Source organism: Podarcis cretensis (genome assembly GCF_951804945.1).
Source record: "Podarcis cretensis genome assembly, chromosome: 3".
In the NCBI taxonomy this organism is placed as follows: Eukaryota; Metazoa; Chordata; class Lepidosauria; order Squamata; family Lacertidae; genus Podarcis; species Podarcis cretensis.
In genome coordinates, this window is record NC_137172.1 from 57983691 (window position 1) to 58009978 (window position 26288).

Below are 26288 nucleotides of genomic sequence, written 5' to 3' on the forward strand. Positions count from 1 at the left end.
TTCATCAGTGCATGGTGGGAAGGAAAAGAAGGCAATTTTGGCTAATTCCCCCTTTCCCTCTGAACGCAACACCCTGCTCTAGAGATTTTCCCAACCACCTGGAACAGACTTTTGGAGAGTGTAATTGGCTTCAAGAAAGTGTCAAAAGTAAATTAGTTTAGAATACTTACATCCCACTTTGCCTCTCCTCTTGAATGATCCAAATCAAGTTTTTTACACACACACACACACACACACACACACACACCATGCATGGGTCCTGCACTCACCCATCCACCAGCCACAAGCATGGCTTTTCCCTCCAGTATTTGTAAAGTCAGAGCTGTTATTTATATACATCAAACTCCACAGCAGCATTTCAGATCTTGCACTAAGCCCTCTCATAGTGGGAACAAAAAAGTTACTCAGTTTTATAAGTTGTTTGATGATCACTCCCGAAGTCTGCATCCAAGCTATGGTTGTTGGCTTTGGAATCTCACTGATTTGCAGGTCTAACCATAGTTCCTGGGTGCATGTAACAGGAAGCTCTAGTTAGGTACAGCTTCCTGGTTTGTTTCCCTATCTATTGTAAAGGGAGGAGCAAATGGAGAGCACAGTGGCTGTTTGTGGGTGCATGAAATCCATACATATCCCACTTTGACTTTTGATCAGGCCAATGTATCCATTTCACGAAGAAGGGATAATTCCATGTATGCAAATGCATATATTTTACTAGTATTGTTTTGTTTCAACTAGGAAACATTGAGTGCCCTAACCAAGGCAGAACATATGAACGATGATATAAAAATGCAGCTGAATGACCTTTGTCGGTTTTCCAAAGATTTGAGTACCTATTCTGCAAAGGTATCACAGTTAATTAAGGAATATAACAGGTGAGTTTCACTTTATAGAACAAACAACCAAAAATCTGTGCATGTCTGTGTTGTGTGACTTAACCATGATGTTCTTTGAATGTTAGCTTTTTAATTAAAATCTTGCAAAAGCATTAAGAATTAGATCATTCCTCACTTAGAGATAACAGATTCAATGCAGATGTTATTTATGTTTCTCACAGCAGTACTACAGTATTTTGTTGTGTAACACATTTTTATGTTAATTTGGTGTATTGTATTGTACTGGATTAAATATCTCCCTCATTTTGTCTAACATAATCCCAATCTACATTTTCATTTGACTAACATGGGACTCTGAAGTCTTTGCCTACAAGCTTCAAAGGGTTTCCAAAGTAAAGAGCAAGCCTTGCAGCAGAGATTCAGGACAGTATTCAGAGACTTCCAACAATGGCTGGTCAATTCAAAAATCACTACTGCCAAATGTTTTGATGTGCCTCAGAATGTCAGTGAAGCTGCAGCCAATATCCAGAAAATACAGGTAAATTCTAATAAGCTATTCTAATAAGCTGTTCCAGCATTTCCAAAATCCACTTAAACAACATTTTTTTTATTTTTATTTTTTTTATAATTTTTATTAAAGATTTTTTAAATACAACAAACAAAATAAAACATACAGAAATGTCATGTGTCATAACATATTTTCTGATCCTCCTTGGACTTCCTCACATCTCCCGCTCCTACGTTCCAAATTTATAAAAATTAAACCAGCAATTTCTCACCTTATCCCCACCTTAAAATCCCTTTTTACAATGTTATATCTTAAATTTTAGATATGTTTATTTCCTCTTCAGTGCATTAAGATTAACCCAATAATTATCTAAAAATTTAGTTTTTTCATAAATTTTAACTTATCTTCATAATTCACTTCATTTGTTTCCATGGTGCCCAATTGTTTATGATCAAACATCCTGCTTAACATTCATACAATTTAGAATACTTTTGCAAATAAATCTTAAATTTTCTCCAATCTTCTTCCACCGTCTCCTCTCCCAGGTCTCGGATTCTGCCCGTCATCTCGGCCAGTTCCATATAGTCCATCAGTTGCATCTGCCATTCTTCCAGTGTGGGTAGATCTTGAGTTTTCCAATGCTTGGCAACGAGTATCCTTGCTGCTGTTGTTGCATACATAAAAAATGTTCGATCCTTCTTTAGTACCCCTTGGCCAACAATACCCAAAAGGAAGGCCTCTGGTTTCTTAAGGAAGGTATACTTAAATACCTTTTTCAGCTCATTATATATCATTTCCCAGAAAGCCTTCACTTTAGGGCAAGTCCACCAAAGGTGAAAGAACGTTCCTTCATTTTCCTTACATTTCCAACACTTATTATCAGACAAGTGGTATATTTTTGCAAGTTTGACTGGGGTCATGTACCATCTGTATATCATTTTCATTACATTTTCTTTCAAAGCATTACATGCAGTGAAATTCAGCCCAGTAGTCCACAATTTTACCCAGTCCTCAAACATAATATTGTACCCAATGTCCTGTGCCCACTTTATCATAGCCAATTTAACCATTTCATCTTGTGTGTTCCATTTTAACAGCAAGTTATACATTCTTGAAAGTACCTTAGTCTTAGGCTCTAACAGTTCCGTTTCTAACTTCGATTTTTCCACCTGGAATCCTAGCTTTTTATCAAGTTTAAAAACTTCTTTAATCTGAGCATAATGTAACCAATCTCGCACTTTGTCTTTCATTTTCTCCTGACTCTGCAATTTCCAGTTGTCTCCATCTTTTTCTAATATTTCCCAATATTTCGGCCATTTGGCCTCCATATTGAGTCTTTTTCGGGCCTTAGCTTCCAATGGTGAAAGCCACCTTGGAGTTTTGTTTTCCAATAAGTCTTTGTATTTTGTACAGACATTAAACAATGCTTTTCTGACGATATGGTTCTTGAAATTCCTATTAATCTTAACCTTGTCATACCATAAATATGCATGCCAACCAAACGCATTATCAAAACCTTCCAAATCCAATACATCAGTATTCTCAAGAAGCAGCCAATCTTTTAACCAGCAGAAAGCTGCTGATTCATAATACAGCCTTAAGTCTGGCAGGGCAAAGCCCCCTCTTTCTTTCGCATCAGTTAATGTCTTAAACTTAATTCTGGGCTTTTTGCCCTGCCAGACAAATTTGGAAATATCTCTCTGCCACTTCCGGAAACACTCTGTTTTGTCCACAATCTGCAATGTTTGAAAGAAAAACAGCATTTTTGGCAATACATTCATCTTTACAGCAGCAATTCGGCCTAACAAGGAAAGTTTCAATCTTGTCCAAGTTTCTAAGTCTCTCTTAATTTCAACCCAACATTTCTCATAATTATCTTTAAATAGACTCAGATTTTTTGCTGTTATGTTCACCCCTAGGTATTTTACTTTTTTGACCACATTTAACTCTGTCTCTGTCAAATTTTTTCCCAACACCTTAGTTTTCTGCTTGTTTAATTTGAATCCCGCTACCCGACCAAACTCTTGAATCAATTGTAGTACTTTTTTCGTACTAGATTCTGGCTCCTGTAGAGTCAAAACTAGGTCATCTGCAAACGCTTTAAGTTTATATTGTTTCTCTCCGACCTCAATCCCTTTAACCAACCGGTCCCCTCTAATCATGTTCAAGAGCACCTCCAGGACCGAAATAAATAACAATGGGGAAATAGGGCAGCCTTGTCGTGTTCCTTTTTCAATTTTGAACTCTTCTGTAATCACATTGTTTACTATCAGTTTAGCCTTTTGTTCTGAATAAATTGCATCTATCCCATTTCCAAAACCCCGTCCCACTCCCATCCCTTCCAAATTTTCCTTCATAAATTTCCAAGAAATATTATCAAAGGCCTTCTCCGCATCGATGAAAATTAACACTGCTTTTGTGTTGATATTTGTTTGCAATAGTTCCAAAATATCAATAATGTTCCTTGTATTAGCAAACAAATGTCTACCTGGGAGAAAGCCTGCCTGGTCCTTGTGAATTACTTGGTTCAAAACTTTTTTAAATCTACTTGCTAAAATGTCTGCAAATATTTTGTAATCCACGTTTAAAAGAGAGATGGGGCGGTAGTTCTTAAGTTGAGTCTTTTCAGTTTCCAATTTTGGTATCAATGTGATAAACGCTTCTTTCCACGATTCCGGCGCCTTCTTCCCCTCCAGAATTTCATTGCAAACCTCCAACAATGGTTGTATCAAATAGTCTTTCAATGTCTTATAGTACTTGGAGGTGAGCCCATCTGGCCCTGGGGATTTGCCCAGTTGCGTGTTCTGGATGGCTTGTTCAATCTCTTGTCGTGTTATTTTAGAGTTCAGGATTACTCTATTTTCCTGTGATAATTTTGATAGTCCATTTTTTTTCAAAAATTGTTTTATCTCCATTTCATCTTGCGGCCCTTGAGTATATAATTTTTTAAAATATCTCTGGAAGCATTTTCTGATATCCACAGGGTTCTGAATATTTCTTCCTTCAACCTCTAAATTTGTAACAGTATTTAATTTTTGTCTCTTCTTCAACTGCCATGCTAGCAGTTTTCCACATTTGTTTGCCGATTCAAATGTTCTTTGTTTCATTAATTTAACTTTCCACTCTATTTCCTGATTTATCAATTTGGAATATTGTGCTTGATAGAGTTTAATTTCTCTCAGAATCGGCTGTGACTTCGGATTTAATCTTAACTTCTTCTCAAATTCTTTAATTTTCTTCAGAATCTTATCTTTTTTCTCATTTTGTGTCCTTTTCTTTACAGCATTCTGTTGTATCAAGAACCCCCTCATCACAGCCTTACTTGCGTCCCAGATAATTCTTTTTTCCACTGTAGTATTCAAATTTATCTCAAAATAATCCTTCAGGACTTTTTGGGCCTTCTTGGTTATCTCCTGATCTCTGAACAAATTGTCATTCATCTTCCATCTAAAGGAGCCGGTTGGTAGTAGTGTCATAACCATCTTTACAGCATTATGGTCGGAGCAGGTCTTTGGGCAGATTTCCACCTTTCTGATCTTAGGTGCCAGACCTCTAGATATCCATATTTGGTCAATTCTCGTCCATGTCAGTTGGGCTTCAGAAAAGAATGTTCCTTCTCTTCCCAAGGGGTTCTTTGTCCTCCAGATGTCAATCAAGTCCATATTGTCAGTCAGTTCAAAAAAGGTCTTAGGTAGTCTGCTATCTTTTGTAACATTTTGATTATGTGACTTATCCATGTTGGTTGATACCACGCCGTTCATATCTCCCATCATAATGATGTTGTCATAGTCCAGATAGTCCAGGACGCTCTCATGCAACTTCTTGTAAAATTCCGATTTCCCCTCATTTGGTGCGTAAATTCCTAATATCAAAAACTTCTCTCCTTGGTATTGTATCTCGATTGCCAAAATTCTTCCTTGCTCATCTTTGAACAAAAATTTAGGTGACAGGCTCTCTTTTACATAGATCACCACTCCTCTTTTCTTAACTCGATCCGAAGAAATAAATTCTTGGCCTAATCTTTTATTTATTAGCACTTTTCTGTGGAGCCTAGTCACATGTGTTTCTTGCAAACAAATAATGTCCAATTGTTCTTTTTTCAATATATGAAATAGTTTCCTCCTTTTTTCCGGGGAATTGCACCCATTAATGTTCCAACTCAAAAGTTGCAGAGACATCCTAAACAATTCTGTTATTTCTCTAGGGGTGGTATCTTTTTCTCTAAGTCTCCAGGTTCCAAGGGTAGAAGTACAGCAGATGCTCCAGGCCCAAATGGTGTTTCAATTCCTTTCTGAAGGTCCTCTCCGTAGGCAGTCAAGAATTTATCTCTGTCTTCAATTGTTTTAATTTTGACTTTCTTCCCTCTGAAGGTAAAGGATAATCCCTGAGGAAATTCCCACCTAAAGATGATTGAGTTGCTTCTTAACAATCTGGTCAATTCAAGATAGGCGGATCTAAGGTGCAACAGTTGTTTCGGGATGTCTTTATAAATTTCAGCCCTTTTTGTATCCAAAATGTCCAATGACTTTTCGTAGTGTTGGCCCAATATCTTGTCCCTTTCCTCCTTCGATCTCAAAGTTATCAAACAGTCTCTGGGCTTATCCTTCTTTGCAAATTTTCCAAGTCTGAAAGCCGACACAATTTTAAAGTCCTTTTCTTCCTGGATAGGCCAGAACTTGGAAAATTCTTTGGTCAGGAACTCAGCTAGGTTTCCTTCTTCAACTTCTGGTATTGACCTTAACCTTAAATTGTTTTCCCGATTCCGCAATTCTATCATAGACAAATACATCTGTTGCTCTCCAACTTGTTTATAGAATGGTTTTACCTCTTGTTCTAAATTTTCGACCTTTTGGCTAGTGGCCTCAGCCAATTTACGATTCTCTACAGTGGCCTCAGTTAACTGCCCAATTGCTTGTACGTTCTGTGCCACCTGTCCAGTTATTTTATTTAGACTAGCTGTATTTTGGTCTATTTTAGCTGTTTGTTCATCCGCTTTCTTATCCAGAGATTCTACTTTTTTATCCAGAGACTCCAATTTTTCATAAATTTTCTCTAAAATTGAAGCAGTTGTTCCTGAGGCCATATCTTCCAACTGTAACTGCTCAGTTTCTTCTTCCCCTGCCAACAGCAGAGTAGACACAATTTCTTCTTCCCCCGCTGACGGCAGAGTAGGTACAGATGATCTACGTGTCTGTAAGGCTGAGGTTAAAGTTGTTTGTCTAGTTCTTGCTCCTCTTTTTCTTGTGCCACTCATTCCAATTTTATCTGGGAGCCAAGGTCAAACTGAGTTGTTCCCATGAGAATGTAACAGCCCAAGAGCAAACAGTCAAATAGGAGGAAAGGAAAGAGAAAGTAAAATAGTGTCACTGCTGTAAATCCAAATTCCTCTAGAGGGAGCTTAGAATGTTTTGAGGGAAGAAGTCCATTCAAATAAAATCAATTAAGTCCAGTTTAATGTCCACAGACCTTCAATAGCTAATGTTTAGCAGAGTTGGTGTTAAAAGCATAACATTATTTCTGACAAGTGCCAACTGGTGTTTCAAAATAGCAAGTCCAAAGTAACAAGTCCAAATAAGCTCAGATTGTTGCAAATCCAAATACACAATAGCCAAGTCTGCAAGCTGACAGTTCTACTGTTCAGGCAGCCCTATTGCCTGGGCTTCTCAGTTAAGATTTTGTAATTCCCAAAAAAGAAGATTGACACAGTCCACTTAAAAGAATAGGTCCAATAAATAAATTAGATCCTTACTTTGCCCAGAAACAGCTTCAGAAAATGCTCAGATCAAAATAACTTAAAAGCCTCTTCAATGGCTCCACGCCTCCAGCTCTTTTGCTTTGAAGTTTAAATAGCAGCGGAAGACGGACTTCCTTTTAACGTCTCTCTGCTTTCAGCAGATTTTCCAATAATTTAGACTCCAATCGTAAAAAATCCCTTCTTACTCACGGGTTGTTGCTTTTCGGTTCCCAGTATTTTAAGGAAGAAAGGTCAGCGCTCACCGACAGCAGCTGCGCGGCTTCACTCTCCAGAGTAGCGATCGACTCACAGCGCCGCGACCCCCTCCACGATCCGAGGCTCCTTACGGGGTCTCTTCAACGTTTCCAGGGTCGCTCTTGGCACCCGCCGAGTCCCACGTCCCCAGGCTCTTGCTGCCTGGGGTTTTCCAGCACGGGTCTCCGCTTTGCCGTAGCGGACGACCCGATTCTGGAGAGCTTCCTTCTCACAGCGCGAGAAGGACCGCCATTGTCGTTCGCGCCGCCTCCAGAAGTCCACTTAAACAACATTTTATGCCTGAATAATGTTGCCTGTTGCATTTGTATCAAAGGAATGTGGAACTGAAACCATAACCTGCTCTGGGGGTCTTAGCATAAAGTTAATTTTTAACAGTGCTTAAACACAGTTGGAAAAGAAATTTACTACCCTGCAGGAAACGTTTTGGTTTTTTAGGTTAATTTATAAGATTTGGGTAACGCGCTGTGTGTGTGTGTGTGTGAGAGAGAGAGAGAGAGAGAGAGAGGTGTATTCATGAATACAATGAAAAATACTAAATGGTTTGTGTGTGTTTCAGCAATCTATAAATATACTCTAATTGAAGATTTTGCTAATAATCCTGCATAATTAAAAACACAGTAATAGAAAAAAAGTATTATATGTCCTTTGGGGTTTGCAGTATGTTTATAAAACTCACATACACCTGATAAAGGGGAGAATGTAGTGGAACCTGAAATTACACTTGGTTCCTACTTAGTATTGTCTGCCAGAACTCTTGGGATAATATGAGGTTCAAGTTTCATTGGTATATATCTAAATAAAAGGTCATTTGTTTGTCAAAAACAAAATGCAACCCCAGGCATCTGAAATGAAAGATACTTTTCTTGTTGATTTCCAGAGGACAATTGCACATTAGGGAAATCAAGACCAAAGGGAACTCTATGACAGACAGCTGAAGCAAATTGAAAATAAAGTTATAAGTTAGTGAAGAGTAGCTTGCCTGTTTAGCAAAAAAAAGGGGGGATCCTTCATTATTAATTAATTAGAACATGGGTTATATATATCAGGTTTGGTGTAGAATCTCCTCATTTCAGTTGTGCTAAGTAAAAACAGATCTGAGGGTGAGCTGAGGCAGAGTCTTCACTTGAGTAGAATTTTAGGGACAAGTGATTGAACAAGCAATCAGTCTCTTTCCTTTTTAATTTGTTTGAATAAGGCTATATTCGCATTTATTTATTGCAAGCTGTATAGTTATATAAGACCATCTCTTGATTTAGGAATTCTTATCTGAAACTGAAAAAGGCCAACATAAATTAAACATGGTAGTGTCCAAAGGAGAATTATTAAGTTCTATTCTGCCAAAAGAAAAAGCTAAATCTATCCAAGCTAAAGTTGCTACAGCTAAGGAAGACTGGAAAAAATTTATCTCCACCCTGCACCAGAAGGAAACTTCTTTGGAGGTAATTGTGACCAATTGCAAATAAGCAGATTAATTAGAAACATCAGTCTTCTATTTTCCTTTAAGGATAGTCATGCTTAATGCTATGCTAACTAGAACTACAGATGTTTTAATGTACTGCTGTATTTTATCATGAAGGTTTTCTTATTTGTGTAACCTATTGTTGTGAATTGCTTCAGAATTTATAGAATAGTTTATCCGCTTTTCATGAAATGGTTAGAAATGTTTTTAAATGGATCAGTAAATTAAATTAAAATTGATGAGTACTATATGATTTCCAGGGCTCCTCCAGATAACCTGTTTCTTGATTGATCATTCTGCTCTGCTTGAACAAAGCATATGTACAAATTAGACTATGTCTGTTCTTTATTGAACATCATTCTGAGTTGTTTGTAGGGACATTTTCCGACAACGAACATTTATCCTAAGTTGTTTGTGTGGTTTTCAGGTATCTTCCTGCTCATCAGTTCATCCCAAACTTTTCAGTGTATTTCCCCAACACTTTTCTTAATAACCCTCCCCCCTTTTTAGTGGATTTGTTGTTCTAGTGTGACAGAGTGGTTTAATTCACTTCAGTTGCACAATTTGCACTTGAATTCCTCCCACAAAATGTTGGCAGTACGAAGATGACCCCAGTCAAAGCAAGTATGCATTACTTTTAAATCTATGTTGGTGGGATATACATGCATTTTTAAAAAAAACAAAAACTCTAAAGGAAAGTCTCTGAGGCAGCTTCATACAGAACAATGTGATCTGCATGACCCTCAGATCCAAAGCCCTTGGGACTTTAAAGGTTTAAACACCAACACTTTGAAATGTGCTTGGAAATGGACTAGGAGTCCGTTTTAAGACTGGCAAGATGTGTTTCATACGCCCTGTACCAGTTAGCAGTCTAGCCCTCATATTTTTTAACTAACTTCAAGGTCTGCAGTTGGTGCACCAGCCTAAGCTGGTGAAAAATGTGTCATGCTATCTGAGCATCCAATGGCAGTGCTGACTCTAATAGCCCCAAACTGAATGTGGCTGATCCTTTGGAAAACAAGCAAAAATTTGAATGTCAGAAGAGCCGTTCCCCAACAGTACTTCATCTTGTCTGTTTTGCATTAAATATTGCATTACATGTGTTGGAAGGCCAAACTTTTTTCCATATTTTCCTAGAACCTAAAGATCCAGATGAAAGACTTTGAAACCAGTGCTGAACCTCTTCAAGACTGGCTAAATGAAACCAAGATGATGGTGCATGATAGCAGCAATCGGCTACATGACCTTCCAGCTAAAAGGAGAGAACAGCAGAAACTACAGGTGATGATGATATATGAGCTTCAGGCCTTCCATGTATATGCATGTTTGTGGTTACAGTAGGTCTTGATGTCATGCTTTGTTGCCTTATCTTAAACAAAGGCTGATTCAGATTATCAGTTCAAGGTATAGCCTAATAGCATTATATCCATTATAGGATAGTCTGCAAAATACTAATTTCATGTAAAATATTCTACTAACAGGATGATATTTAGCCCTGCTTTATTATACACTTCTAGATAGAGAGGTGTGCTGCGGAGTGGGTCACATTATCCTTCCAATGTAGGATATGTGGATGTGTAAAAGTTCACAAAATATAGTAGGGGCAAGAAAATGCTCGAGTTCAGCACATTAACAAAAAAATAATTGCCAAAGTTGAGTTTTAGACCCAGGAGCTTTTGGCTTATGCAGGATTTTTCTCCCACTCATTAAGTATGGATTGCCACAAGAATGACATCACAGACATTATTCTGATGGTGTCAGTGACACATGCAACCACATTGAGGTGGTAGTGAGGAGTGGTGCGGGCATTAATGCACCTCCCCACAGACAGAATATCGGGATTCAATTACAGAGCAACAGAGGCACTACGTTGCAGAGAGATTCTCCCCATATGAACACACACAGAGAACAAATAGGTAACAATTTCACATTCCTTGCTCTATGAACTGATCATCTGGAACGGTCCTTTATGCCTATGTCTCATAACAGATCTTTGCAGATGGCCGTCCTTTTAATTTCCTTGCTGCTTGCCTTCTTTGTGGTTTGCTTTTTTGCACCCACACTTAACAGAAACATGCTTATGCTTTACAGTCTGTCCTTGAGGAAATAAGGTGTCATGAACCTCAGCTCGACAGGCTAAAAGAAAAAGCTCAGCAGCTTTGGGAAGAACAAGCTGCCAGCAAAAGCTTCATGCACAGAGTATCTCAGCTATCTTCTCAATATCTTGCTCTGAGCAATGTAACAAAGGTAATGCGCTTTCACCCTGTGTGCTTTTATGCAACACTTCTAACAAAAAAAATGAAAGCTTGTGTCCTGAAATAAACAATTCTCTTTGTATGAAGTCCCCTATGTCCTTGTGCTGGTGATGTTAACAGAGATAGTGATAAAAATGTTCAGCAATACTTACAAGAGTGGGCATAAATAGTAGTATAAAGCATATAAGTTGATGCAGGATTTCTAGATGCAAGAAGACATAGGCCAATGCTGTACTGCAACTGGTATAGTGTTTTAGCCAGTGTAGGATATCGCCAAAAGGTTGTTGAAGGAGAAACCATCACACCCAGCAGTAGTGCATTTAAGGAAAATTGAAACAGGTCCACTTAACATCATAAATAATTACAGCGGGGGGGGGGGGGAGTTAGTTTTTTTTTAGAGGCTGTCCCTGTTTCAGTTCGTTTGGTGTCGTATTCAGTGGAATTGAATGGGTGTTCACTCTGTCTCATGACAGGGTGAACACCCATTCATTTCCATTGGACACGATGCCCCAGTCTCAAAACTACATTTCACATAAGACCAGTTGTTCTTTTCATGTTATTTTGAAGGAAATAAACATTGTGGGCTTTTTGATTCATGGTGATCAGTGGTATTGCCTAACAATACCTCTGATTCATTTGGGGGCCCATGCAGTGCTCATGTAGTAGCATAGGCTCCCAAAGGGTTACTCAGGAGATTGCCTTTCAACCAAATGCCCCACATAATTAACAAAAACACATAATGCATGGAAAGTATAAATGCCCTTTTAAAAATGTTTTGCACATGCGATGGAGACCTATGAATAGCTATAATGTTGTACCACATGTACAGTTTAAATGCAACAGGAAATGTATGTATTTCAGTCATAGGGTACGAGTACATATTATACATGTGCTGTACACACCCATTATGTAAAGACACAAAGCTGGAACAGACGGGGATCTCAAAGGCAAAGAAATTTGGACAGTTCATCGATCTAACTTTCTGGCCCATGGTTAATCCTGACTTTAGTTTTCTGAGATTTCCCTTTCTGATTTTTTTCAACTCTAGTGGAATGATAGATTATCTGAATGGTTGGTAATGTTAACATCTGTATGAATTTAAGGAAAAGGTATCCAGAATGGACAGAATTGTAGCAGAGCACCAGCAGTTCTCTCATGATCTGAAAGAGCTTCAGGACTGGATGGCAGATGCAATTCAGATGCTAGAATCTTACTGCCATCTCACAGCAGACAAAAATGCCCTGGACAGTAGAATGGCAAAGCTGGAGGTAAGTGAATGAGAGTTCCCCAAGAAAACTAGTGGGGAAATGGTTAAATGCATCTTCCAATTCTCTACTTGCTTCCTCCTTAAACATCTTTTCATTAGAAAAAATAGGTCATCTGTCACAATTGCACTTGCTTGCATACATCAGGTATTTTGGCTGTATGTGTAGGATTGCAACAAGTGTGAGGGCTCAGTTCTAAAAACAGCAGGAAAGGACTCTCTATCATTTTTCCTAATGGAAAAAACAGACTGTTACTTCTACCTTTGTGACATTTTTTCTGAAACTATGGTAGTGCTGTGGAACACTTCATTTTGCAATTAAATTTGGTGATTTGCAATTAAATTTTGTGGAAGGAGTACAGCATAATGATAAGGATGGAAACAGAATCTTTTTGTTTTACAGGGACTACTGTCAGTGAAACAGGAGAAAGAAATCCAAATGAAAATGGTGCTAACAAGAGGAGACTCCGTTTTGCAAAATACTTCAGTAGAAGGAGTGCCAGTCATTGAACAACAGCTGAGAACACTTAAAGACACATGGGCTTCCCTTTTGTCTGCTTGTATCCAATGTAAAAGGTAAAAGGAGTGAGGGTGTTGAAAAGGAACTTATATGCAGTTGGACATACTGGTTGGTATCAAATGAAGTAGTTCTACAAGGACTTTTGGCTTTGCAGTGAAACTCTCTGGACCAGATTTTAGGAGTGCACGGGAAGAGGAATGGGTAGGGAAGTATCACTGCAGAAGCAGAAATCTTTGCACTAGCAGAAGTGCTTTGTTGGATACCACCCACAACAACTGCATTTTAAATCCTTTAGATATATGCTTAATTAAATTTGTAAACTATCAGTGTGTCATTTTCCCACAGACATTTCCTGAGTGTTCCTTTCAAACACTGGCCTATTTTGGGAAAGTGGAGTCTATATTCATAAGCTGAATCCATACTTTCCACTTTCAGAAATTTTGCATTCAGTTATTCTAATTTCTCTTTTAAAAAAAATAAACCCAAGGTATCAGATGCAAACTGGAAAACAATAGAAGTTCACAACCATTTAAGACTCTGGGGGATTACTAGACATGGGAAATTTCTCAGCTATCAAATCTAAACAAGTTTGCTCAGAAGTACATTATAGTGAATTCTGTGAGCTTTATTTCCTAGTAAATTTTATGAGTATTCCAGTTTAAATGATATAGTGAATGAATTTTAAAAAAATAGAGAATTGGTCATTATTTAAATATCAAGGATCACACCTACCATAATTTGTCCCTTATTCATTAATTAGTTTCATAAAGAGCTAGTATAAACATGACTTAATGGGAGTGCAAAGATTTCTAGCATTCCATAATCACTTCATATATATTTTTTCCTTTCCAACAAGACAAGAATGAGAACCTGTCCATAAATCAGCTGGACCAAACAGTCCATGTTAGATTTCTACCACAAATAAAAGCAGTGCATGAGTTTGCTGTCATCCTCTTCCACCAAATTCCTTTCCCTTTTGTGTTGTGTCTTTTAGATTATAAGTCTTAGGGCACTGACATTTGTAAGCTGCTCTGGAAGCCTACTTTGGCTGAAGAGCAGAATGAGAATGTTGATGATGATGATGATTAGAATTTATATACTGCCCTATACCCTGGAAGTCTCAAGGCAGTTCACAGCAAAGTCAGTGCTGGCAGTTCAAAAATAAATGCCTGCTCTCCAGCTGCTACATATATAAAACTATAAGCATACATTGTGTACTTGAATGCCCATGTTTGAAAAAATATGAATAAATGGGCCTCTTTCAACTTCTTAAATGTGTGTGCATATATTCATTGACATTTCAGCCAGCTGGAAGGAGCACTCTCTAAATGGACAAGTTATCAAGATGATGTTCGGCAGTTTACTAGCTGGATGGATAAAATAGAAGCAATCATGAATGCTTCAGAAAGGCAGTGTGCTGAACTTAGGGAGAAAAATTCTGCACTCAGCAAATCTAAGGTTTGTGAAAAGCCCGTTTGTGAAAATTGTAGCAGCATCCACACATGCAGCCAAGAACTCTACATTCTTCTTACAGCACTAGCATTCTCAAGATACATTATAAACTACTTCTAAACTGCGTCAATCAATTTTTATTTAATGTGAGACGGCTGCTATGGGGGGGGGGGGAATAAGACTCTGATGTGTACACTGGTTATGCATGTACATTCAGGATATGCCCATTCTGTGTTCTTAATTAAAACTTAATTACTCTAAACATGTATTTATGATATTGCTTAATTAACTGCTGCATAACTCTATTATACTCCTTGTCAGCTTCAGACTTAATTCATATTTGATAAATTATGGAAGCAATTGTCGTTTCTAAACATTTCTAATCAGGTTGTTAACATTATTTTTGTTTTACAGTTACTTAAGGAAGAAGTGTTTAGTCACAGCACACTGCTAGAGACAATTGAAATTAAAGGCATGGGCATGACTGAACATTATGTAACTCAGCTTGAACTTCAGGACCTTCGAGAGAGATACCAGTTTCTCAAAGACAGGATAACGGTATTGCTTCTCTTGACAATTCTATGGCTTTTTTTCATTTTGTAGAGTTATTTAAATAAAGTGTGCAAAGCTTTTCTTGTGTCTTTGCTTGTGGAATTCTGGAATTTGTGTGCTTAATTTAACTGATAACCTTAAATTACTGTTAGGTTTTGATGCCAGTTACCATATTTTTTGCTCTATAAGACGCACCAGACCACAAGACGCACCTAGTTTTGGGAGGAGGAAAACAAGAAAAAAAATATTCTGAATCTCAGAAGCCAGAACAGCAAGAGGGATCGCTGCGCAGTGAAAGCAGCAATCCCTCTTGTTGTTCTGGCTTCTGGGATAGCTGCGCAGCCTGCATTCGCTCCATAAGACGCACACACATTTCCCCTTACTTTTTAGGAGGGAAAAAGTGAGTCTTATAGAGCAAAAAATATGGTAATTTACGAGTAAATCAAATTACATGCAAAAGCTGTGTTTAGTTTATCTGTTCCCCAGTTATATCTTTCCTAAGTATTCAAAGTAATCTTCCACTTAAGGAGCCAGGCAAGTTAGAGAAATCAGATATTATTATTTTATTATACATTGCACTAGCTTTCCGCGTCTGGTATCCATCATTTGTTTGAATGACTATCCTCACTAACCATTGGCCAGTGAAGACATTTGGAGGGCATCTGTTTGAAGAAGGTCGCGATACATATTTGGTCTGTGTCAGGGAAGCTTTCTCTCTTCAACACTAATGAGCTATTTCTAACAACAGGAGGCAATAACTAAAGCTGAAGAAATGGTCCGCTTGCATCAAGAGTACCAAATAAACCTGAAGGCCTTTGAAGCATGGCTAGAAAAAGAACAGGACAAACTCAACTGCTTGTCGCATCTTGAAGGCGATGCAGAGAGACATGAAGCAACACTTGGAAAGCTCCAGGTAGGGTTTTATATATGTTATGCCCTAATGAGAACATTTAGTACAAGTGGCACAAAAAATGTACCGTATTTTTCGCTCTATAAGACGCACCAGACCATAAGACGCACCTAGTTTTTGGAGGAGGAAAACAAGAAAAAATATATTCTGAATCTCATAAGCCAGAACAGCAAGAGGAATTGCTGCACAGTGAAAGCAGTGATCCCTCTTCCTTTTTCTGGCTTCTGGGATAGCTGCGCAACCTGCATTCGCTCCATAAGACGCACACACATTTCCCCTTACTTTTTAGGAGGGGAAAAGTAGTCTTATAGAGCAAAAAATACGGTAACTTCTGCAGTGTATCCCCATACCCTAAGAACAGTGCTGCTGTTCAGGGCATTAGCCAACCTGGAACCTCGTGTTCTTGTTTAGGGTTTGAAGGAGGGGGGGCATTCGAGAGGAGGAAGGAAAAGGGAATTCTTCTTTCCCATCCCACCAAGGCCTTTCCCTGCTGTGATATACAGCACCGGAGAGCTCGAGTTTGCAGCAGGCTGCCAACCATGTATGGGGGCTTATTATAGCTAGCTAGCTTGCGTGTGTGTGTGTGTGTGTGTGTGTGTGTGTGTTTCTTTTCCTTCCTTTCTCCTGAAATGTCCTTGTATAATGTGGGGAGGGGAGTTTGAAACCTCACCGCATGCATTTTCTCTATCCTCATGCATCCCTATAAATTATTGGAACCTTGAGCGGACCAATTTTCTGTTCTTACTGGAACATAACTGTTCTTGTCCCAAGTTTCCTTTTTCTTGTTTGCTCTCTCTCTTTTTCATCTGACACTTCAAAACACAATGTACATCAAGGAGGTTTGTTGATCCTCATTAGGCTGTTTGATGGCGGTATCTGAGTATAGTTTAAAAATTACTTTTCTTTTTATTTACAAACTGATATGCTTCTATATTCATAGGGAGAATGTTATAATCTCTATTTTATTTTTGGCTACCCCCATTTTGCTTCCAGATTGATAGATATCCAACCACCAAAGTTCATTACAGTGGGCCGTCGAGTTACAGACGCTTCAGGTTACAGACTCCCCTAACCCAGAAATAGTACCTCGGGTTAAGAACTTTGCTTCAGGATGAGAACAGAATTGCGCGGCGGTGGCAGCAGGAGGCCCCATTAGCTAAAGTGGTACCTCAGGTTAAGAACAGTTTCAGGTTAAGAACGGACCTCCAGAACGAATTAAGTTCCTAACCCGAGATACCACTGTATTACAGGCAATGATGCGTGTTGGTTGCAAATATTATGAAATTTTATATGATAATCTGTTCATTGTAAACTGATGTCTGTGAGAACTTTGAAATGCACTTATGCAGTCTCAAATATATGCCAGCTGAATGTAGGGGCTTATACAGTAATACAGAATCTCAGTACGGAATTATGGAATGATTAATGCTAATCTTTCTGCATTTTCAGGAATTACAGATGCATTGTGCTGAGGGACAGGCCTTGCTTAATGCAGCACTCCATGTCAGGGAAGAAGTAATCCCATGGGGTATACCCCAATTGGAAGACAGAGTACTAGAGTCTGTACGTCAAGACTGGACAGTATATCAACACAAGCTTTCTGAGGTCAGGATGCAACTAAACACTACCCTAAGCAGACTGAGGCTGATGGAGGACAAATTTCTGAAGGTGGATGAGTGGCTCAAAACTCTGGAGGAGAAAGTTAACATCAGAAATGGGCGGCAGTCTGACAGAGCCACAAAGGAAATGCAGCTACAACAAATGAAGGTGATTAAGTTATATGATGATGGTAATTTATAATGGGCCTGGATTTACATTTAGAATGTGCAGCCTGCTAATTTGTATCAGTCCTGCCAATGAGCTTACTAACTAATTTGTTCCAGGTGCTGACATAGTAAGTAAGTTTGTACATCTGAAAGTTGGGCATTTATTTCTACCTGTGCCAACTATTTGGTATTTCTTGGATAAATGTAAATGCAAATGTTTCCAGTCTGAACACAGGTCACCAGTATTATTGCAATGTGTGAACGATGTGCGTATCTTTCTCTGGTGGACCATTATAAAAATAGATGAAATAATAAAGTACCATGGAACATATTAGTGAATCCTGGCTGGAATAAGAATACTCAGCTTGTTCTGGCCTACTAAGTACAAAAGTAAAGGTAAAGAACCCCTGGATGGTTAAGTCCAGTCAAAGGCAACTATGGGGTTGCAGTTCTCATCTCGCTTCAGGCTGAGGGAGCCGGCGTTTGTCCAGAGACAGCTTTCTGGGTCATGTGGCCAGCATGACCAACCACTTCTGGCGCAGTGGAACACCGTGACAGAAACTAGAGTACATGGAAATGCCATTTCCCTTCCCACCGTGGCGGTACCTATTTATCTACTTGCACTGGCATCCTTTCAAACTTTTAGGTTGGCAGAAGCTGGGAAAGAACAACAGGAGCAAACCCTGTTGAGAGGATTTTGAACCGCTGACCTTCCAATCAGCAAGCCCAAGAGGCACAGTGGTTTAGACCACAGCGCCACCCACTCCCCAAGTTGCTCTCCCTAGTTGCTCTACCATTGAGTTCAGGATAAATGTAAGGGAGGTGGTGGCCTTTGTATACTGTAAGGGCTTTCCTTGTGGAGGTACTTGCTGGGATTCATTGTGTACTTTTAGTTGGGATACAGAGATAGATTGGAGCTTAGTGATAGACTGGTTATGTGTTGCCGGTGCAGAAGAGTACAGAAGATATTAAACAGTGCTTATCAGTGATTTGGCTCCATGTGAAAATGAGTTGTGTAAATGTATGTGTAGGTGCAAAATAATGGGATCTGTGACCCATCTGTGTGTGTGTGTGTGTGTGTGTGTGTGACTGAGTCAGCTGAACAATCTATGATCATGTGAGGAAGGAGATTAAGTGTGTACGCCTTTGTGTAGGATATGTAATTGGTAGCTGAATAGAAATTCAGTACACATAAATATAAATCTGCAAACAAAGCACATCCACATATTCTTGTATGTCACCCAGTAGTGGAACATTAATCTGAATCAGTGTTTAGGATTGGGCTTCATTATTTCAGTGTTCTTTTTCTATTGCACAAAAATAATATAGCATAAGTGCTCTATGTTTAAAATGTCATGCTTATAATTGTTAATTTCATAATGACCGCTCCCCGCTTAAAACGGGGGGCGCCCTTTGCGTGGACGCACGCAGCCCCTAGATCTGGAGCGGCTCCATCAGCATAGGCTTGGCTTGCCTTCCCTCAGGTAGGGGAGGGATTACCTGCCCACACAATAGAGGGAGGATCTTAGCTGGGAATCCTCACTTGGCTCCAGAGCTTCTCCCACCCTACCCACCCTCAGTTAATGTCTTATTTCGCAGGTTAACTTTTCTTCACAGGTATGCGGGCGCTGCTACGTCAAGGTCGCTGTTAAAGGGCCGGAAAGGAATTTCCCTGCATTGGCAGGTTTCGCCTTTCCCGTAGCAAAACGTCACAACTTTGGCGGTATCAGGCCTTGGGCGGAATCCTTTAGTCCATCTTCCTCTTTGCGGCGGCGATACCAGGGTTCCCCGTTAAAGGGGTTTCTGAAGGGAGGCTTTGACCGTACTCCGAAAGGTCGTCATTGCTCTCCCCTGCGGCGGCAGTGTAACGGGGGCGGCTATCTCTGCTTGAACATATGTTCTCCAGAGCCGGTCCATCCCCCCCCCCACACACACACACTCTGGATAACCGTGATGCTCCCTAGGTCCCTGGCTGGGGACTGGGGAGGGAGAACGCCCAATACCTGAGCCAAGGTCTACCCACATTTGAAATTTAATAAAATTGTGACCAATTTAATCCCATAGCACACTGTCTTGAGTCGTTATTCCACATAACGGGGGGGGGGGGGGGAACCGCTCGGGATCTGGGGACTCCGCCTGTCCAAGCAAAGAGAGGTTCCATTCTTCTGTTTTCATTTTAATAGTTCCTAAACCACATTTTTGTAACTTCTGTAATATTATAAAATGAATATTTTTCATTTCCACAGAAATGGCACGAGGAGATAACAGTCTATAAAGATGAAGTTGAAGAAGTTGGATTGTTAGCCCAGCAAATTCTGGAGGAGAGTCATACTTCTAGCAGGATGGGAAGGCAAGCAACCTACCTTGCCTCTCAGTACCAAGCTCTAGTTCTTCAAGTACTGGTGAGTTATAATAATGAAAAAAGAAGTAGACTAGAGAGAGAGAGAGAGAGAGAGAGAGAGAGAGAGAGAGTTATTCACTGTTAACTGAAAAGTAACAGGTTTTTTCCATCAGGCCAACTGGTTTACATATACACAGTCCTAACCTCAGTTTAGGAGTCCTTCAGTCCATTTAATTTTTAAGCTGCCACCAATTTTAATGGTCTGCTTCCAGTCCCATTCTATCTTCTAGATGTAGCTTTTCCTTGCTGATATATCCATATGAGGATAGGGATGATAATAGAGGCAGGGCCAGCAGTGTAGTCTTGCTGCTCCTTCAACACATGGAAATAAAGAATGAAGGAAGCTTATATTATCCGCAGAAGCACACAGAAGGTTCTGTTTTCCTGTAGACACTTGAAGTAGACCAATAAGCTTGGTATTTATGTGTGTGTGGCAGGAATGATCTAGTAGTAGTAGAAATAATAATAAATTATTATTATTATTATTATTATTATTATTATCCCACCCATCTGGCTGAGTTTCCCCAGCCACCCTGGGCGGCTCCCAACCAAGTATTAAAAACACAATACAGCATTAAACATTAAATACTTCCCTAAACAGGGCTGCCTTCAGGTGTCTTTTATAAGTAAGATAGTTGCTTATTGCCTTGACATCTGTTGGGAGGGCGTTCCACAGGGCAAGCGCCACTACCAAGAAGGCCCTCTGCCTGGTTCCCTGTAACCTCACTTCTCGCAGTGAGGGAACCACCAGAAGGCCCTCGGCACAGGACCTCAGGGTCCGGGCTGAATGATGGGGGTGGAGACACTCCTTCAGGTATGCGGGACCGAGGCTGTTTAGGGCTTTAAAGGTCAGCACCAACATTTTGAATTGTATTCGGAAACGTACTGGGAGAAAGTAAGTGCCTCTTCTGATCTATGTTTTATTTATAAACAGTGTATTTTGTAGTTACTAAAAGAGATGCAAGAAATGGAAAGAGATACAAGAAATGGATAAATAGTCAGTATTGAGACCTGTTTAAAATTTGCTTGCAGGAGCAAATAAAATTCCTTGAAGATGAAATTCGAAGTATGGATGAATCTGAAGTGTGCTTCGCTGCTTACAAGGAATGGTTTGGAGCTACTCTTAGGAAATTCAGAGATGTTGTGACGAAGTCTGATGTTGTAGATAAAGCAGCAATGGAGAAGAAAATGCAGAAGCTTGAGGTATAGTTTTCATATGACACTGGTACAGCAATTTAAAACAACACATATTTTACCAGCAGTACATAATGAGGTTGCAAAATATAAGAAAGCTTAAATCAGTTACAATTGACCATAACAGAAGACAAAGCTCACTCAGAACAACTGATTAAATAAAAATGTATTCACCAAGCAGCTGATGCTCAGCAGTAGGAATAAAACTGAATCTGCAGAAGTAATTTACTCTTCAGTCGCAGGCCAAAATATATACTGTCCATTTTTCTTCTTACAGGATCTCATGAGTGACATGGATGTGGGTCATAATTTACTGAAATCAGCACGTGAAAAAGGAGAGAAAGCTATTAAGTACATGGAGGCAAATGAAGGGGAACAGCTAAAGAAAGAGATCAATGGTTGTGTGGAGCAACTTGATGAGATGACCAGCTCTATCAGGAAAGAACACACAACCTTAGAGAAATGTCTCCACCTGACAAAGGAATTCTTAGATAAGTACAAAGTACAGACTCAGTGGCTGTCAGAGTATCAGATTGTACTACATACCACAGTGGAGCCCAAAATGGAATTATATGAGAAAAAGGCACAGCTATCCAAATATAAGGTAAATAAATATTGTGAGCTACAAAATGAGTGAAGTCTTAAGCCAGAAAATGTAACTTGCTTCTGAGTCTCTCATATTTTAAGGATGACTTCACATCACATTTTTAAATGGGTTCCTTCTCAACACAAGAAAATAATGATACTCTGTGTGTTGTGTATTATATATAAATCCTGTATTCGTTTTGAAGCACAGTTTAACTTTATTTTTCATCTTAGTCAATTCAACAGACAGTGTTTTCCCATGAGCCTTCAATAAAATCTGTGACAGAAAAAGGAAAATGCCTTCTTGAGCTAGTGTGTGATGTCAATTTGGCAGAGAACATTCAGAAACTTCAAACAGAATACCAGGAGCTCTGCAGCACAGCAAAGGTAAAATACCCAGGGTCTTATTCAGCTAACCCAGTGCACTAGGAGAAGCCAGCACAAGGATTCTCATAACTGCAGTGGGAATTCCCCTGTTCATTGCCTGTACACATCCCATGCCATCCCCAAATTTGCTTTGGAAGGTTGAGAGAACTCCTAGAACAGATTGGGGGGGGGCAGGTAGGGGATTAAGGTTTGGGTGTGCAAGGAAAATGTTAGCCTTTGTGCCACATGGAATACAAGCCATGGCTCTATATAAGCCATGTTTTCTGCTGTAAGATGGTAATAATTATTTCTACAGGTGAATTTAGGCTTGAAACATAGGCTGCCTGCAGTAAGGCCTCTTCATGTCCTGGTGACAGCAGTCCACAAATAACCTACACTAACGAAATGTTATTAAATTTGCAGAGCTTTCCTGTTGGGTGTGGGAAGAAGGTGACTAGACTAGTAATTTTTGCAGGTGGGGTGGCACACAAATAAAGATTAAAATGTTTGTTGTTCCTCTTGTTCTCTAGTCAATTAGTGCATCATGCTGCAGATCACCTCTTTTAAAGTGGAAATTTCCAAGCACTGGGCCAATATAAAGAGATCCACAGCACAACACTCTGTTTTTTTGCAAAGAGCTGCAAATTGCACACCACAGTACAGATCTACAAGCACATTTCAAAACATCAACCTTCTCTTTGCTCTTGTTTCTTTTTAGATTAGATTTTTAAAGTATTTCTTTTATTCCAGTGTATCATAAAATATAGGGATGCAGGTGGCACTGTGGGTTAAACCACAGAGCCTAGGACTTGCCGATCAGAAGGTCGGCGGTTCGAATCCCCGCAACAGGGTGAGCTCCCTGCTCCTGCCAACCTAGCAGTTCGAAAGCACGTCAAAGCGGGAAGGTAAATGGCGTTTCCGTGCACTGCTCTGGTTCGCCAGAAGCGGCTTAGTCATGCTGACCACATGACCCGGAAGGTGTCCCTCAGCCAATAAAGCGAGATGAGCACCGCAACCCCAGAATTGGTCACAACTGGACCTAATGGTCAGGTGTCCCTTTACCTTTACCTTTATCATAAAATATACTTTGTATGGACTGTGATCACTCAAAAAGAGCAGAAGGGGGAAAAAGGTACTGAGGCAGCCTGGGGAAACAATGCATGTGAAGAGCTGAGAACAGTGTTGTGAAAAGGAGCATACACCCCTCTCCCAGGGCACAGGTGTAATTACAAACAAGTTCTGGCAAAAAATGAAACTTTTTCATACGAAGTTATACATGTATTTTCATGCTTTTACAATTGGTATTTTGAGGGGTGGGCATTATTTGGAACTCTCTTTGAAATGTAACTGGTTTTTATGATCATGCAGGCTCATGTTGCAATTTTGGAGGTGAAAGTGAAACAGCATGAAGAATATAACACTGACTTACAAGAAGTGGAAAAGTGGTTGTTACAGATGTCTAGCAGGCTGGTTACTCCTGACCTTATGGAGAACAGTAATCTAGAAATTATAACACAACATTTAGCCAACCACAAGGTAGGTCTAAATGAGCATCAACAAATCCCCTTTTTCGTATGTTGTAGTGGGCCTTATGAGGTGAATAATATTTCAAAAGGTCATATATAAGATATAAGTATGGTAAAAGTTCATCTTACAGAAAAGCAAGTCATAAGTTCATGTTTACTTTAAAGGCACATGAGACGTGATCAGATTGATTGGGATACTGAAATGAGGGTTTCCCAGGGCCCCTAGACGAGATTGGCTCTACCTATGAGACTTCAGAGACAGAGCTCTGATGTCAGAGAGACCGATTCAATGTTGGAGCCTTGCTCTCTGAAGACACTGGTCCCTCAAACGACTGTCACCCCAAGTGACATTAGAGTTGTGACATTTGTATGTCCTAAAAGGATGCATGATAGGGGCATTTTGGATTGTGGCCTGGATCCAAAAGATGCAAAGCAATGCTGGCCACCTGACATGCTCTGAAACTGGGGAGATATTTAATCATGCTTCTGAGCATCAGTAAATTTCTTCCTACCCTTTCCCTCCCATTGTTTCCAGTGGGGAAATAGCCTTTTATTTTATTTTTTAAATTATTTATATATATATAAAACAGCTCATGGAAGGAGGAGCACAAAGTATTTCTCTGCCCTCACTTCTGCCCTAATAGCTTGAGCCTGGCACAGTGTAGGATGAGGCAGCTCAACTACTTTTGTCCTAGCCTGCCCCCCTTTAAATGGTGACTATTAAATGCTGTAAACATTTTCTGTGATGTTGTGGTGTTTTGAATGCTGCTTTCTTAGGCAATGATGGAAGAGATTGCTGGATTTGAAGATCGCCTGAACAGCCTTAAAAGCAAGGGAGATGACTTAATAAATGAGTGTGCAGAGCATCTCCAAGCAAAATTTAAGCAAAATATAGAAACTCAGCTGCAGGGAACAAGGGATAGCTATTCAGCTATATGTAGCACAACTCAGAGGGTAAGTCCCTATTCATGTATGTTTAGTAGATGTCATTGTAATATATAATCTACTAGATGCAATACAAAAAATACAATATAATGCAAAATACTAGCAAATAGGGTACAAAATGGGCATCTGAAGAATTGAAAACTGAACATAATTACAGATGGAGGAAAATGGAAGACATCTCATCTAAGAGTTGAATTGGAAACTCATTTTGGAACACAGGTCGTTAGAAACTCATTTTGGAAAACTACAGTAATATCTATATTGCTAATATAGATTATATGTATGTTAGGAGTCTTATATCTCTTTACTTATTTGCAGCATTTCCATACGGCCAATTAGCAAAAAGTTTTTAGGTGTTTTATATGTAAAATTAGCAGTTTACTGCCAGCTTGTCAACTTGGGAATAGTTTTATCTTCAATAATGACATCAGAAATATTAGGCAACTTATTCATGCTTTTTTTTGTAGGTGTACCAGAGTTTGGAGCACGAACTCCAGAAGCATGTTAACCATCAAGACACACTTCAGCAATGTAAAGTTTGGCTCTCTGCTGTTCGGCCAGAGCTAAAGCCAAATCCTCGTCCGCCTTTCAGCATGGCAGATGCTGTTAAGCAGGTAAGAACAGTCCATATTGAAACATTTGATCAAAATAGAGTATTTACCAAAATGGCTGAATCCAAATGTGTGCATAAATAAACAGAGTTGAGTTGTGCAGGACCCTGGTGTGGGCTAAGCATCCAGGATCGCACTTGGCAACTGGGGCAGGGGTTCTGCCCAGGCAGGGCCCCCACCTGAGCTAGGGGCATGCTTTGATGCTATCCTCCCCCAGGTCCTTTAATCCTCCCAGGTTGAGTTGAGGCAGCCAGAACTGTACCCAAAACTGTACCCTGTATTCCAAATGCTGTTCAACACGTTTGGCTATCTCCAGCAGAAATTGTTTGGTAACGCCTTTCTGTATCATTGCGGCGTGAATTTCAAATAAATGTTTTTAGTGTTCAAAAGATATACTTTGCATCTCTATGCAAAAAGTCCCTAAAGACTTTAAAGTCAAAATGAACAAGTCCAAATGTGTATTTTGGAGCTGCTTTAAGATACAATCCTATATCTACTTATTATTCTCCAGATTTTTCAAACGTATCTTTAGCCATTGGAAAATCTTATGTTAGTGTTTAGCATGTTGGATCCAGAATGAGGAATTCTAGCTGTGTCCTCAGTAAGATTTATCACCCCCAAATTGTAACACTACTTAAAAAAATTAAGTAGTATATTCCATTCATGAAGGAGTATATATCTTGCAGAGCATGCCCTTGAAAAGCTGCTACTTGAAGTTGTAATATTATTAAGACTAGGCTGGATTAAGAAATTAGAAGCCAGACAGTGATGAATCTGTTCAGATGGACAGTAATTAGTTGGTCTAGACAGCCAATCCCTTATTGTTAATTCTCCAAGAACCAGAATCTTGTCCTGTTTTTGTTTTATAAAGTCAGTTTGTCTGGACATAGCTTTCAGTCAGATCTCAAGTAGCCTAACAGATATTTTGTTTTTTGGGGAAATGTTAAATATAAACTTAAATATTAGCATGCATTAATATAGTGAAACAAGATGACGAGTGGATGGATAATTGCATGCTTGGTTGATGTGTTGCATCTTTGTTATTTATTATTTATACACCTTTCTGAATAGTTTGTAACAAAAATAACCATGATGATTCTCTCCTGTTTTCAGTTCATCAGACAGTTGTAT

At 39.4% G+C, this 26288-nt stretch overlaps 1 protein-coding gene across 13 annotated transcripts in view; it reads left to right on the plus strand.

The window, feature by feature from the left end:
- The window catches only part of SYNE1 (spectrin repeat containing nuclear envelope protein 1), a 296053-nt gene that overhangs the window by 130672 nt on the left and 139093 nt on the right, over nt 1-26288 (plus strand). For all 13 annotated transcript variants that reach the window (XM_079971464.1, XM_079971452.1, XM_079971451.1 and 10 more), the window contains 18 exons: nt 736-872; nt 1194-1371; nt 8608-8790; nt 9948-10091; nt 10902-11057; nt 12169-12333; nt 12733-12905; nt 14154-14307; nt 14716-14859; nt 15602-15766; nt 17213-17530; nt 19776-19931; nt 20963-21133; nt 21402-21728; nt 21944-22096; nt 23444-23611; nt 24379-24555; nt 25014-25160. In XM_079971464.1, coding sequence (XP_079827590.1) covers nt 736-872; nt 1194-1371; nt 8608-8790; nt 9948-10091; nt 10902-11057; nt 12169-12333; nt 12733-12905; nt 14154-14307; nt 14716-14859; nt 15602-15766; nt 17213-17530; nt 19776-19931; nt 20963-21133; nt 21402-21728; nt 21944-22096; nt 23444-23611; nt 24379-24555; nt 25014-25160 — 3216 coding nt within the window. The remainder of the gene's footprint in view (nt 1-735; nt 873-1193; nt 1372-8607; nt 8791-9947; nt 10092-10901; nt 11058-12168; nt 12334-12732; nt 12906-14153; nt 14308-14715; nt 14860-15601; nt 15767-17212; nt 17531-19775; nt 19932-20962; nt 21134-21401; nt 21729-21943; nt 22097-23443; nt 23612-24378; nt 24556-25013; nt 25161-26288) is intronic.